The 13,622-nt window shown below is 36.8% G+C and overlaps 1 protein-coding gene across 5 annotated transcripts in view; it reads left to right on the top strand.

Moving 5' to 3' along the window:
* smarcd3b (SWI/SNF related, matrix associated, actin dependent regulator of chromatin, subfamily d, member 3b) overlaps positions 1 to 13,622 on the top strand; it is a 61,656-nt gene that overhangs the window by 39,723 nt on the left and 8,311 nt on the right. For 3 of the 5 annotated variants that reach the window (XM_051940484.1, XM_051940482.1, XM_051940485.1), the window contains 5 exons: positions 1,445 to 1,567; positions 4,230 to 4,355; positions 5,051 to 5,146; positions 12,557 to 12,658; positions 12,948 to 13,109. In XM_051940484.1, coding sequence (XP_051796444.1) covers positions 1,445 to 1,567; positions 4,230 to 4,355; positions 5,051 to 5,146; positions 12,557 to 12,658; positions 12,948 to 13,109 — 609 coding nt within the window. The remainder of the gene's footprint in view (positions 1 to 1,444; positions 1,568 to 4,229; positions 4,356 to 5,050; positions 5,147 to 12,556; positions 12,659 to 12,947; positions 13,110 to 13,622) is intronic. The other 2 variants (XM_051940483.1, XM_051940486.1) reach the window with 1 other exon arrangement.

Consider the following 13,622-nt stretch of genomic DNA (forward strand, 5'->3'; position numbering starts at 1 on the left):
ATCTGGCCAAAGTTTTAAATAATCAGGTAAACGGATGTAAAAGTGGTCCCTGGGGATTTGGCGCTTGAAGCTAGTTGTATTTAGAGTATTTTATTTTCATTTCACTGGGGAATACTGTACTTCTTACACTACTATATGTATCTGACAGATTTAGATACTTTACAGCATTAAGATATGACGTTAAAAGCGCTCAGCAAATACAAGTAGAGCTCGAAATTAGATAAGATATGATAAGATACAATAACTGTATTAATCCTGAAGAGATTTCTTATGCTAGATAATGCTCAGAAACATACAGAATACAATCCCTAAAACTGAAAAAATAAGACAGAAGTATGATACATTACTGAAATAAAATAAGAAATCTAAAATAGGGCTAATAAATATTTGCTAATCAGTTATTTTTCATGCAAAATGTTCTATAATGCGTGATTTCAGCTTCTCAAATGTGATTTTTTTTAATTTTTATTCTTGCTGGCTTTCCTTTTAAATCCTTCCAAACATTTTAATTAACTGTTAATAACTTTGAGGTTCGGTGCGTTAGTGTTACCTTGGATAACTGTAATGCCATTTCTGACCATTTTCGTCTTTTTACAAACCAAAGTATCACTCTGCCAATTGAGAGAAGCATTAGCAAACATAAAATAACTTTAAAAACACCTTAAAACTGAACTGTAAAATGCTGCTTCATGCATCAGTAAGTTTCCTGACTATTTTTTTAATGCTTTTCAATGAAGGACTTTTACTTGTAATGGAGTATTTTTACAGCGTGGTATTAGTACTTTCACTCAAGTAAAGCATCGAAACACTTCCTCACTACACAATGCAGCAGCTGAGAAAGAAGATTAAGTGGAGAAAAAGAAGTTATTTTTACGTAATTGCCTTTTTTATGGGATGACAAGACATGAACTCCTCAATCACGTCACATAAATGCAGAATAAAGTAATTCTGATGAAGTATCAAGATTTAAAGCTGAAGTTTGGTCAAGTTTTTGAATAAAAAAGCTCGTCACAGATGAGTAGTTAAAAAATAAGTTGACGATATGATGATTGTTTCCATTTTTATAGATTCTGACTTGGATAAATGGCATCATTTTGGCATTTTGTTTGCCTTTCAAACCTGCTGGTGGACTTTTGGTTTCAGAGGGTTAAGATAATCAAATAAATCTCCTTGCAAAATAAATATTTTTGACAAAATAAGATGTATTTTTTCTCACCGTACAGCTGCTCCATTGGAAAATTACAGCAAAGTAGATGCAAAGTGCTAAAATGTCCTTGAAACAAGACAGTGGACCCCCTACCAGCACCAGCTTATCTGCTTAAGCCCTTTAGCGATATTCAGATATGTGAGGAAAATCCAACTTCTTAATTCAGGGTGTGAAACATCTGATTTAAAAAAAAAAAAAAAGAAGATTTTAATGAAAGATTGTGTTCTCTCTGAGCAGATCCGTGAGCTGGTGCCGGAGTCTCAGGCCTACATGGACCTGCTGGCGTTTGAGCGCAAACTGGACCAGACCATCATGCGTAAACGTGTGGACATCCAAGAAGCACTGAAGAGACCAATGAAGGTAATAAAAGCAAACCATGAACAGTGGAGCTTGTGTATCCTGCCAATCTGCTTTCATTTTTGCACCTCAGCAGCTGCTAAAATGTCTTAACCCTCCTGTTTTCCTCATTTTACGAACACCAAAAAATATAGTTTCCTCGTCTGAAAAAAATCCAAAAATTCACCAAAAAATTCCCCAAATTTCTGAAAAAAATGTGCAAAAAATTCAGGAAGACAATTCCAGTAATTCCTTAAAATATTCCCTTAAAAGTTTTATTTTTAAAAAAAATCCCCCAAATGTGGCAAGAAAATTATTGTAAATGTTTAAAAAAATGAGTAAAAATCTTCCAAACAAATCCTAAAAATATCTAAAGTGATTATATACAGCGCCCTTCATAATTATTGGCACCCCATGGGTTCTTTATATTCTAATAAATTCATTTTTTTCCTTAATAATATAGAACCACAATGAAAAAGAGGAAAATCCAACCTTTAATTCAAGTGCATTTAGTCACTAAGAAATACACACGTGGACAAAATTGTTGGTACCCCTCAGTTAAAGAAGGAAAAACCCACAATTCTCACTGAAATCACTTGAAACTCACAAAAGTAACAATAAATAAAAATTTATTGAAAATTAAATCATCAAAATCAGCCATCACTTTTGAATTGTTGATTAACATAATTATTTAAAAAAACAAACTAATGAAATAGGGCTGGACAAAAATGATGGTACCCATAACTTAATATTTTGTTGCACAACCTTTTGAGGCAATCACTGCAATTAAACGATTTCTGTATTTGTCAATGAGCGTTCTGCAGCTGTCAACAGGTATTTTGGCCCACTCCTCATGAGCAAACAGCTCCAGTTGTCTCAGGTTTGATGGGTGTCTTCTCCAAATGGCATGTTTCAGCTCCTTCCACATATGTTCAATGGGATTCAGATCTGGGCTCATAGAAGGCCACTTTAGAATAGTCCAACGCTTTTCTCTCAGCCATTCTTGGGTGTTTTTGGCTGTGTGTTTTGGATCGTTGTCCTGTTGGAAGACCCATGACCTGCGACTGAGACCAAGCTTTCTGACACTAGGCAGCACATTTCTCTCCAGAATGCCTTGATAGTCTTCAGATTTCATCGTACCTTGCACACTTTCAAGACACCCTGTGCCAGATGCAGCAAAGCAGCCCCAAAACATTACTGAGCCTCCTCCATGTTTCACCGTAGGGACAGTGTTCTTTTCTTCGTATGCTTGGTTTTTGAGTCTATGAACATAGAGTTGATGTGCCTTGCCAAAAAGCTCCAGTTTAGTCTCATCTGTCCAAAGGACATTCTCCCAGAAGCTTTGTGGCTTGTCAACATGCATTTTTGCAAATTCCAGTCTGGCTTTTTTATGAGTTTTTTTCAGCAGTGGTGTCCTCCTTGGTCGTCTCCCATGAAGTCCACTTTGGCTCAAACGACGACGAATGGTGCGATCTGACACTGATGTACCTTGGCCTTGGAGTTCACCTTTAATTTCTTTGGAGGTTGCTCTGGGCTCTTTGGATACAATTCCAACGATCCGTCTCTTCAATTTGTCATCAATTTTCCTCTTGCGGCCACGTCCAGGGAGGTTGGCTACTGTCCCGTGGGTCTTGAACTTCTGAATAATATGAGCCACTGTTGTCACAGGAACTTCAAGCTGTTTAGAGATGGTCTTATAGCCTTTACCTTTAAGATGTTTGTCTATCATTTTTTTTCGGATGTCCTGGGACAATTCTCTCCTTCGCTTTCTGTTGTCCATGTTCAGTGTGGTACACACCTTTTCACCAAACAGCAGGGTGACTACTTGTCTCCCTTTAAATAGGCAGACTGACTGATTATGAGTTTGGAAACACCTGTGATGTCAATTAAATGACACACCTGAGTTAATCATGTCACTCTGGTCAAATAGTTTTCAGTCTTTTATAGAGGTACCATCATTTTTGTCCAGCCCTGTTTCATTAGTTTGTTTTTTTAAATAATTATGTTAATCAACAATTCAAAAGTAATGGCTGTTTTTGATTATTTAATTTTCAATAAATTTTTATTTATTGTTACTTTTGTGAGTTTCAAGTGATTTCAGTGAGAATTGTGGGTTTTTCCTTCTTTAACTGAGGGGTACCAACAATTTTGTCCACATGTGTAATTCTTTTACATCAAATCCTGTGTGCCACAATTCTTAGCACCTCTGATGTTAATACTTTGTAGAACCCCCTTTTGCAAAAAAAACAGCACCTAATCTTCTCTTATAATACATTTTTCTACAATTTTCAGGTGAGAGTTTACTTCTGCAATAAAAATAGAATTTATTTTAAGGCTTTTAACACATCTTAACCAGGGGTGCCAATAATTATGGAGGGTGCTGTATATATCAGTAAAACTTCCAATATTTTCTTTAAGAACATTCTGGATTTTGGTTGATTTTTTTGTGATGTTCCTAAAGAAACATTTTTAACATTTTTTTCTTTTTTCCACCAAAAAAGATTTCCCAAAAGTTTTACTGTGAAAATATATTTTTTGCCCCACATTTTCAAACTTTAAAACGGGTGAGTTTTGACCTGCAGGACGACACGAGGGTTAAATTGCAATTTCACAGGCATTACATTTCAAGTCGTAATTCTGCGGAACATCCCTTTAATCTGCGCTGTTTGCCGTGCCCTTGTGTCAGCAGCAAAAGCGTAAACTGAGGCTTTACATTTCCAACACCTTCAACCCCGCCAGACCCGACGCCGACGACTCGGACGGCAGCATTGCATCATGGGAGCTGCGAGTGGAGGGCAAGTTGCTGGATGACGTGAGTTTTCTTATTAAAGACACTCGAACTGTGTCACATCTTCAATTTAAAAGCAAGACACCTTTTCAAAATACGGCCTCTGTGCGCAGCGTTATGTCATCCCTGCTGGAAAAATTCAGCGTCGAGTCAAAGGGCTGCTTGTCCTCTGAAAAATAACTGACTTTATAATCTTCTCATTTAGTATGAAAGTGTGCCGCTCTTTGATCTCGGAGCTGCTCTGGGTCGTCTCTGGCCCGCAGTCACGCTCTGTAATGATGTGCTCAAACGACTTCGGACGGAAAAGTATCGACTGGCTCGGAATATAAAACCGGTGATTGATGTTCAGAAGAGACTTTAGAGGGACTGTAGATGCAGCATGAAAAGCAGAATGGCTTCACATTTGTCTTGCGCTGCTGCAGAACGCCCTGACGTTCTCAGCAGTCCAGGGCAAGGCCGTCGTTTCACAGCAGCAAGAAGCATTTAGGTCTCACAAACCACAAATACTTCTGGTAGAGCTCGGAGGAAGTGGACCCTGAGAATGTCTAGTGTCTCGGCCCCTTGTGGGTTTTTGATGAGTAATGTTGCTACAAGCGCAGACATGGCGACAAGTGTTTTTTTCATTTGTGAATCTACTTTGGAGTGTTTCGTGTGTATAAATGTGCCTGTGCGACTGATTTTGGACATTAACTGACCGCCTCTGTGTGTGTTTTTTGTAGCCGGGGAAACAGAAGAAGAAGTTCTCTTCGTTTTTTAAGAGCCTGGTGATCGAGCTGGACAAAGACCTGTACGGTCCGGACAACCACCTGGTGGAGGTCAGCTCAAACACAGCGCCTTCTTCATAGAAAAAGAGGCTAATTTTAGAGCCACACATCCATGATCTGATCAAAACCAAACATTTGCAGATTTGTCTTGATAATCTGAGTTTTTGAGATGAAACAATGCACAAACAGTACCTTCAAATGTCATTAATGGTATCTAATTTCATAATTTTAAGAGCAAGAAACAGACATGCTAACATGCTCGGTAGCTAATACAGTGCATTATTAATCTGAGTGTTTGAACAGTGACACATTTTTGTTCCTTTCAGCCCCTTTCAGTCACTGGACACAGCATTGCTGTTTCAAAAATCTGATAAGCACATTTATTTTATACCATTATTTACTTGAAACTAAGAGTAAACTTATCAAACTGTCCAAAGACTCAACAGCCCTGTTTATTTATGATTTTCTAAACACTGAAAATTCATTAAATGTGATGATAATCAGATTTCTACTTGACCAAATATCAAATAATACAGCAGATTCTGACTGATACTCTTAGATCCTAAAAAATCATGGGTATTATTTATAATTATGAGTTATTGACGTTACCGTTGTGTTTATAATTGCATGCAGCTCTCTTGCTTTCAAGAAGCTCACTTGTATTCAGATGCTGTAATTATTAAATACACTCAGAGGAAAGATTATTATAAACAGCTGGGAGCAACAAGCTAAACTCCAGCTCCTTTTATCATTTTCTCAAAATCCTGTTAGATTTTTTATTAGTATTGAGTTTTGGGAAAATTTCAATTCGCATTAGAAGTGAAATTATAAAGCAAAGTGAGTGAGAAAGGTGTTTTGTGATTTTCAGACTGTTTTTTGCTCTCCCTGATGTTCTTGAACCAACATTGTACTAAAATGATGAAAAAGTCGACCTCAAATCACCTCGTACGTCCACAAGTACCGTCATCTGTGCAAATTTGTTAAAGAAAGAAATTATACTGGGTACGACCTGTTGAGGTTGACCTTGTGGCTTTTGCAGAAAAGACAGAAGTACGTTCATTCGGACACGAAACCGACACATTTAGAGGCTGTCAGATTAACAGATCAGAGTGCATGTCTTAAAGGGCTTTTTAGAATCAAACCTGTGTGTAAAACGCAGATGTTCACCTTTAAGGAAGCACTCAAAGTTCTGAAAGGTGAGTCAGAGAGTGTCTTTGTTAAAGACGACAGCTGTAGCCGGTAAACAAACACACAGTGGAGAGGTGAAATTTATTTGGATGGTGATGCGTCAGGATGCATCCATGGTACAGTTTTAACCCTCGTGTTGTCCTGCAGGTCAAAATTGACATGTTTAAAGTTTGAAAATGTGGGAAAAAATATATTTTCACAGTGAAACTTCTGATGTCCATATTTTTGGTAAATCTTTGAACATTTTTTTGGTGGAAAAAAAGAAGTGTTAATAATGTTTCTTTAAGAAAATTGACATAAAAATCAACCAAAATCCAGCGAAATTTGGTGGATTTTGGTTGATTTTTATGTGAATGTTCGTTAAGAAAATATTAGAAGTTTTACTGATATATATGTAATCAGTTTAGATATTTTTAGGATTTTTTTGAAAGATTTTTACTCATTTTTTTCAATTCAGATTTTTTTTTGCTTAATTTGAATAGTTTTTAAAATAATTTTTTTAAGGGAAATTTTTAAAGAATAATTGGAATTTTCTTCCTGAAGATTTTGCAATTTTTTTTAAAATTTGGGGAATGTTTTTTTGCAGAATTTTTGGATTTTTTTCAGACAAGGAAACAGTATTTTTGGTGCCCGTAAATGAGGACAACAGGAGGGTTAAACAGCGGGAGCAAGCTTTGCTGGCAGGCTTCCAACTGCAATTAAAAGGAAAATAAACAAGCTTCTTTTCAAACTTTTTTTTTTTTAGCATTATTAACCTCTGTGTCCGTCCTTGCCCCTTCTGCAGCCAAACAGTGTCTCTACTCCTCTGCCGCTTGTGGTTAGAAAATGACAACAACAGCAAACCAGAAGCAAATATGTTTGAGCACACCTCCGCAGAAAGGTCTAATCACGCAGCATAAGTTCACAAAATTAGCTTCACCTGTTCTTTTCCTGCGACGGCGACTCAAAATATCTGCTGTGAAGAATTTATTTCAGCTGAAACTGCGCTCTCTGCCCCGACAGACCTTTCCCACTGCAGGAGTTCTGCAGAAAAAGCGCAGGTGTATTTAATAACATTAGCGACAGTTGCTCTCCACTTAGGGGAGGTCCTGATATTCCACATGCCGGCTCACTGAAATAGCTTTCTGTGACACTTAAGATGTTTTTATTTACGCCTGAGCTTTTCCTGCGATGACAAGTGAAAACGCCCGCTGTGAAACAGGATGCTGCTTTGTTTTCAAGAGCTACAACAAAAGAACGCAGCAACAATAACTGTCCAGATACCCAGTATTACGGTTAAAGCGGCTTATTCGCCGTCTTGCCAAGAATTTAAGGAGAAAATTGATATAACTCTCGTGTGTGTCCTTTAGTGAATTTGTCACTGTGAGGCAGCCGGCGGAAACTCCAGGAAGTCAAGAAATATTTCACCACACAACCCCCCATAAAACCACAGCTTATTGTTTTTTTCACATGAGTTTTTGTAAAGATTAAAGGAGCAGCATCTGGCAGTATGTCAGTCTGGAATAAGAAAACTGGATTTGTTCTGTCCTGTCTGACTTTGACCACTTAGTAAGATGCACAAAGGCTGAGGAAACATTTAAATTAGCATGAGAAAGCCCAGGAGAAGAGAAGCAGCTCCATATCAAGATAAGCTATAGCAGTGGGACAGATGTTTTGAGTGAATAGTTCATACAGGTTTTTTTATTATGGGTTATATCTTTAAAAACATTTTGGATTAAACTGTCTACCAGTACTTTGGTTTTTCACACAACTGCTCAATCAGTTATGAAAGTAGAACAAAATATATGTTTTGTTTTGTGTTATTGTGACCTGCAACTACATACGGATTAGAAAATATTACAAATGTACTTCTGCTTGGTATTTCAGTTGGTAATGTGAGCTCAAAGATTAGGCTTTTTTTGTATTTCTTTTTTTTTTTTTTTTCTTTTTTGTGTCCTGTCCGGCAACAGAGCAGGCAGAATGAGGATCTGGCTGCTACATTGTGCCATACAAGTTTGCTTTTCCAAGGGGAGTTCGTAAGTATAAGACTCCCCTTGATACTATACAGTAATTTATTTAGATTGAATACTTGTTGATTAGTTAAATATACATACATTTGCCGGACCTGACAGGGGAAAGGCAGGAAGAAATAAACGAGAAAAGGAGAAAAAAACAACAACAAGAGGGGATAGTGAAGAGAAAAGGAAAAGTGCAAGAATACAATAGAAAATATTACAAATGTACTTCTGCTTGGTATTTCAGTTGGTAATGTGAGCTCAAAGATTAGGCTTTTTTTGTATTTCAGTTCACCCATAATTAGAGTTTGTTTGATCTACTTTTTTGGTTTTGATTTACGAAATTGCACAATGAGAAATAACAGTGAAAAATTCAGGATTTATTTATTTTATTATCCGAGATAATTTGAGTCAAACTTCGCCTCAGTGTGCAAAAAACACATTTTGAAATTAGTTTGATGTGCAATTAAAAAAAAAAGAGTCTGATATGCTATAATTTTACAATTATCTACATAAACATCAATATTTTCTGTTCATTTCAAGCAGAAATTGTTCAAAAAACATTGGTGATTTAAAGTGGAATTACCAATATGAACTACTGGAAAACACATATTTTGTAAACTAGAAATGTGTTGTCATCCCATGTGGCCAGAAACTAAACTAAACCTCAGAGAAATATTTGCTAGAACCAATAAAAATATGAATTTCCTGCAAACATCTTTGCAAATCTGCTGCAGAAATAGCATTAATCAACTGTTTAGCATGAATTTGACACAAAATTAGCTTAAAGCTCATCGCAAGTTTAACACAAAACTGAAATTAGCAAAATATGACCTTTCTGCAAATGTCCCAAAGGTCTGCTAGAAGCCTACAATGTTCATAAACCGTGTTGGCAAACTACTTGTAAACATGTTTTCCAGTAATATTTACATCTTTCCAGCAACAAATCCGATTTGATTTTGTCTTTGGACAGAGCCAGATTTGCTCACTGAGTTTGTTTCCAGCCTTTATGCTAAGCTACGTTAGCTTCATTTTTAATAGATATGACTGGATGTCTTCTAATAAGTGCATTTTCCAAACTGTCAAACAATTTCTTTAACAAGCTGCACGATATCTTTGATGCATCTCGTCTCATTTGGACGTTCAGAGCTGAGCAAAGTGCTGTTGGTCACTTGGTAGGTCAGTGCTTTGTCCATTAGTTACACAGAGCTTTTTAGGCCCCATAAACCAGTCAGTCGGACTCTTCAGCCCTGCAGTCAGGGCCGGTAACGACCTCTGTATCAAGCGAAGGAGATATGTTTACCAAAAATGTTTGAATTTTTTTATGTTCTGTCTGGTTAAATGACCCCAGTTAACCTGCTCCTATTCATGTCTCCATCGGATAAATGCAAAACAGTACAAATTGAGAGCGTGGACTTCCCTCTCTCTGCCTTAATAAATCGATTTTCTGTAACAGTAGAATGGAGCTTTTTCTTTTCTTTTTTTTTTTTTACATTTCCAACGCACAAGGTTGTTTAAACATGCAGACGTGAGAGAAAATAACTGCTTCCTTATTAAAAGCAACCCTTCGCTGCCCTTCACTTTGTATCTCTGCAAAAATGTACTGTGCTGAAAAACCCACTTCAGGAGTTTCAGAGTGAAAATTATGACTTCTCAAGGTTCCTCCTTTTAAGAAGGTATTTTAGCCAGGCACTCAGATGCTTCTCTTTGAATGATTTTCCATCAAAAGAATTTTGTTTCTACCTTGAGGTACAATCAGTGCTTAATCCGTTCTGAGTCAGGCATTGGTTGCAGGAAAATGTTACTCTGTACAGCTTTCCGATTCACTGTGCTGCAGATAGCGGTTTAAAGTGCTTTTCTTTTCACTTTCCGAGTAGTTAAGGTAAAATGGAGATGTAAATAACATCTGTGGTTGGACGCTGAAATGTGAGGCACAAATATGTAAACAGAAAGATCAAAGCACAGAATCTTTTGGAAATAGTTGTGTCTGACCAGTTCAGTTTTTCTGTTACTTCACTCTCAGTCTGCGCTGATTGTGTGTTCCTGCTGCTTGATAAAATCCAGCCTCACAGTTAACCTTTAGCTATCTTGGTTTCTCAGCACAATGCATGGCTAGTTGGCAGACATTTTACCTAACTTAGCGCTCTCGGTCAAGACGCATTGTGCAGATTCTTCATCTGCTCACATTCTGTCTTTAAAAAAAATCCCTGTTAATGACAGTTAGCCCTCCTGTTGTCCTCATTTACAAGCACCAAAAAACATTGTTTCCTTGTCTGAAAAAAATCCAAAAACTCTGTAAACAAAAGTCCACAAATTTCTGAAAATTTGCAAAACCTTCAGGAAGAAACTTCCAATAATTCCTTCAAAATTTCCCTTAAAAGTTTAATTTTAAAATTAAAACAATCCCCCAAATGTGGCAAGAAAATTCTTGTAAATATTTTCAAAAATGAGTAAAAATCTTCCAAAAAAATCCTAAAAATATCTAAACTGATTACATATGCATCAGTAAAACTTTCAATATTTTCTTAAAGAACATTCACACAGAAATCAACCAAAATCCACCAAATTTCGCTGTATTTTGGTTGATTTTTGTGTGAATTTTCTTAATGAAACATTATTATCATTTCTTTTTTTCCACCAGAAAATGTTTAAAGATTTCCCAAAAATGCTGAAAATGTGGACATCAGAAGTGTCACTGTGAAAATATATTTTTTCCCACATTTTCAAACTTTAAAATGAGTCAATTTTGACCCGCAGGACGACACGAGTTAAAGTCACAGCATGACCAGCATTCTACGATCACATCAGGAGATTTTGGTTCTACCAAAGTTTTTATTGGCAAGTTTCAGCCCTCCAATATAACAAGAATAAGCTCCTATTTAAATGAATGACTAGGCAGCCTTAACTGCAGCTTCAGTGTTCACTAGGTTATAAAACCAGCAGTACACAACCACCAGTCACATCTATAATTAAAAGTTTGGTGACTTTGCTTCAGAATAAGGTTTAAAAAGCCTAACGAGTTAAACCTCTGGTACCATATGCACAGTTCAGTGGCACCACACTTGAGTCAGTGCACCAAAAAAACATCTGGATGTTTCCCGGTTCACCGGTTTTAAAGCAGAAAATAGACTTTTTAGCATTGTAGAATTCACCCATAGAAGTTATTCAGGGTTCTTGAAGTGGTAAGTTTCTTCCTTATAATGCCTCTAGCTGCACTTTGTGTTTATTGTGTTAGCAGTTTCTCTATCTGAAGCTGGTAGAAATGCCATTATTGTTCAGGATTCAAGAATCTTGAACAATAATGACATTCAAGATTCAAGAACTTTATTGTCATACACACGGCAGAAACTCAGTGGTTCCTCTGAGTGATGAAATTCTCATTTTGCAAACTCCCTTCACACAACTGAAATAACAGATAAAATGAAAAAAGATAAAAATGAAGTAATAAAAATCTAATAAAATAAAATAAAAAATAAAACTAACTAAATCAGATTTTAAAAAATAGTAAAATAAAATGTAAAAAATAGAAAAGAAGATAAAAATAAATAAATAAAATAAGGTAAAAAAAATAGTAAAATAATTTTTTAAAATATTAAGTAAGATAAAAAAATGAATAAAATAAGATAAAAAAATAAAATAACAAAAAATAAATAAAATAAGATTTAAAAAAATACAATATGATTTAAAAATACTGTTGTACATGTTGTTGGATAAAGCTCAATTTTGACGGGATAAAGACCAATAATTATTTATTCTCAACGCAACATAAATGTAATCCGTCTAGTAGTTGTTCACTCAGTACCACAGATATCAGAGAAAAATTTGAATCTGTCCATGAATGTTTGTCATAAATTTCATGCCAATCCACCCAAAAGTTGTGGAGAGATTTTAGTTTGGATGAAAATCAACACTTTCTTCCTCTTACCAGCGCAGCTACATGACCAAATTTGACAATCTGGCAGCAAAAAGTGTGATCACATTTTGATTCTAATGTTGCTAAACAGTAATTGGTGCATGAATATGTGTCTTCACCCTTTCAAACCATCATGACGCAGGAAAAAAATGAAATCTTCCTGTTTTTCTGTTAGTTTAGGATCAAATAAGAAGCCGGGAAAAGTTTTCAGAGCCTTTAAAGCAGGAATTAATTACAGATTCTGATTAAAAACGTGTGAAACAAACAGATAATGAAGTGTGAAACTAACAAAGCGACTTCTTGTTGTGACAAACCAGCTGCCGGTGGTTGTGTTGTTAATACTTGCTGTGTGTTTTGTGCTTTCAGTGGCACCGTACGCCCACCACCCAGGAGACGGACGGCTTCCAGGTGAAGCGGCCTGGAGACGTGAGCGTTCGCTGCACTCTGCTGCTGATGCTGGACTACCAGGTGAGGGCGCCGCGCCTCCTAACACCGTCCAGAAATAGACTACAACTGTGTGACTGATCCACGCCACGAGATCAGCTGTAGAAGTGACAACCTGCAGGCCTCGCACGGCTGATAACCGCCGGCCTGCAGGAGCATTACGGTGCATTTAAGACTCCCATTTCAAACCTGACATCCGTCTCCGAGCCGGGGGGAATGCGATAAGGCGGCGAGATGTGATCCGGCTGATGTAAAGAGTCTGACGTGGGCGGTCGTAAGAAGTGTTGTAATGCGATTATGTGGTCTCTTACAGCCTCCCCAGTTTAAGCTGGACCCTCGCCTGGCTCGCCTGCTTGGCATTCACACTCAGACTCGCTCCTGCATCATCCAGGCCCTCTGGCAGTACGTGAAGACCAACAAGCTGCAGGACTCCCATGATAAGGAGTACATCAACTGTGACAAGTACTTCCAGCAGGTGTGGGGCTCAAACAGTGGCTGAAAATATGGTTTTAACTGGGGCAACCTGAGCAATGTGAAAAATGCTTGTCCTATCATACAGAGGGATGTTTTTGGATCAGTATGTTGTTTCTTAAACCCTCCTGTTGTCATCGTTTAGGGGCACCAAAAAAATACTGTTTCCTTGTCTGAAAAAAATCCAAAAATTCAGCAGAGAAATTCCCCAAATTTCTGAAAATTTGAAAAACCTTCAGGAAGAATAGTCCAAAGTTTCCCTTAAAAGTTTTATTTTAAAAAAATCCCCCAAATTTGGCAAGAAAATTCTTGTAAATATTTTCAAAAAATGAGTAAAAATCTTACAAAAAATCCTAAAAATATCTAAAGTGATTAAATATATATCAGTCTTCTAATATTTTCTCTAAGAACATTCACAAAAAAGTAGATTTTTTTGTGAATGTTCTAACGAAACATTTTTAACATTTCTTTTTTCCACCAAGATTTACCAAAAAATGTTGAAAATGTGGACATCAGA

Source organism: Acanthochromis polyacanthus, chromosome 20, assembly GCF_021347895.1.
Source record: "Acanthochromis polyacanthus isolate Apoly-LR-REF ecotype Palm Island chromosome 20, KAUST_Apoly_ChrSc, whole genome shotgun sequence".
Taxonomy (NCBI): domain Eukaryota; kingdom Metazoa; phylum Chordata; class Actinopteri; family Pomacentridae; genus Acanthochromis; species Acanthochromis polyacanthus.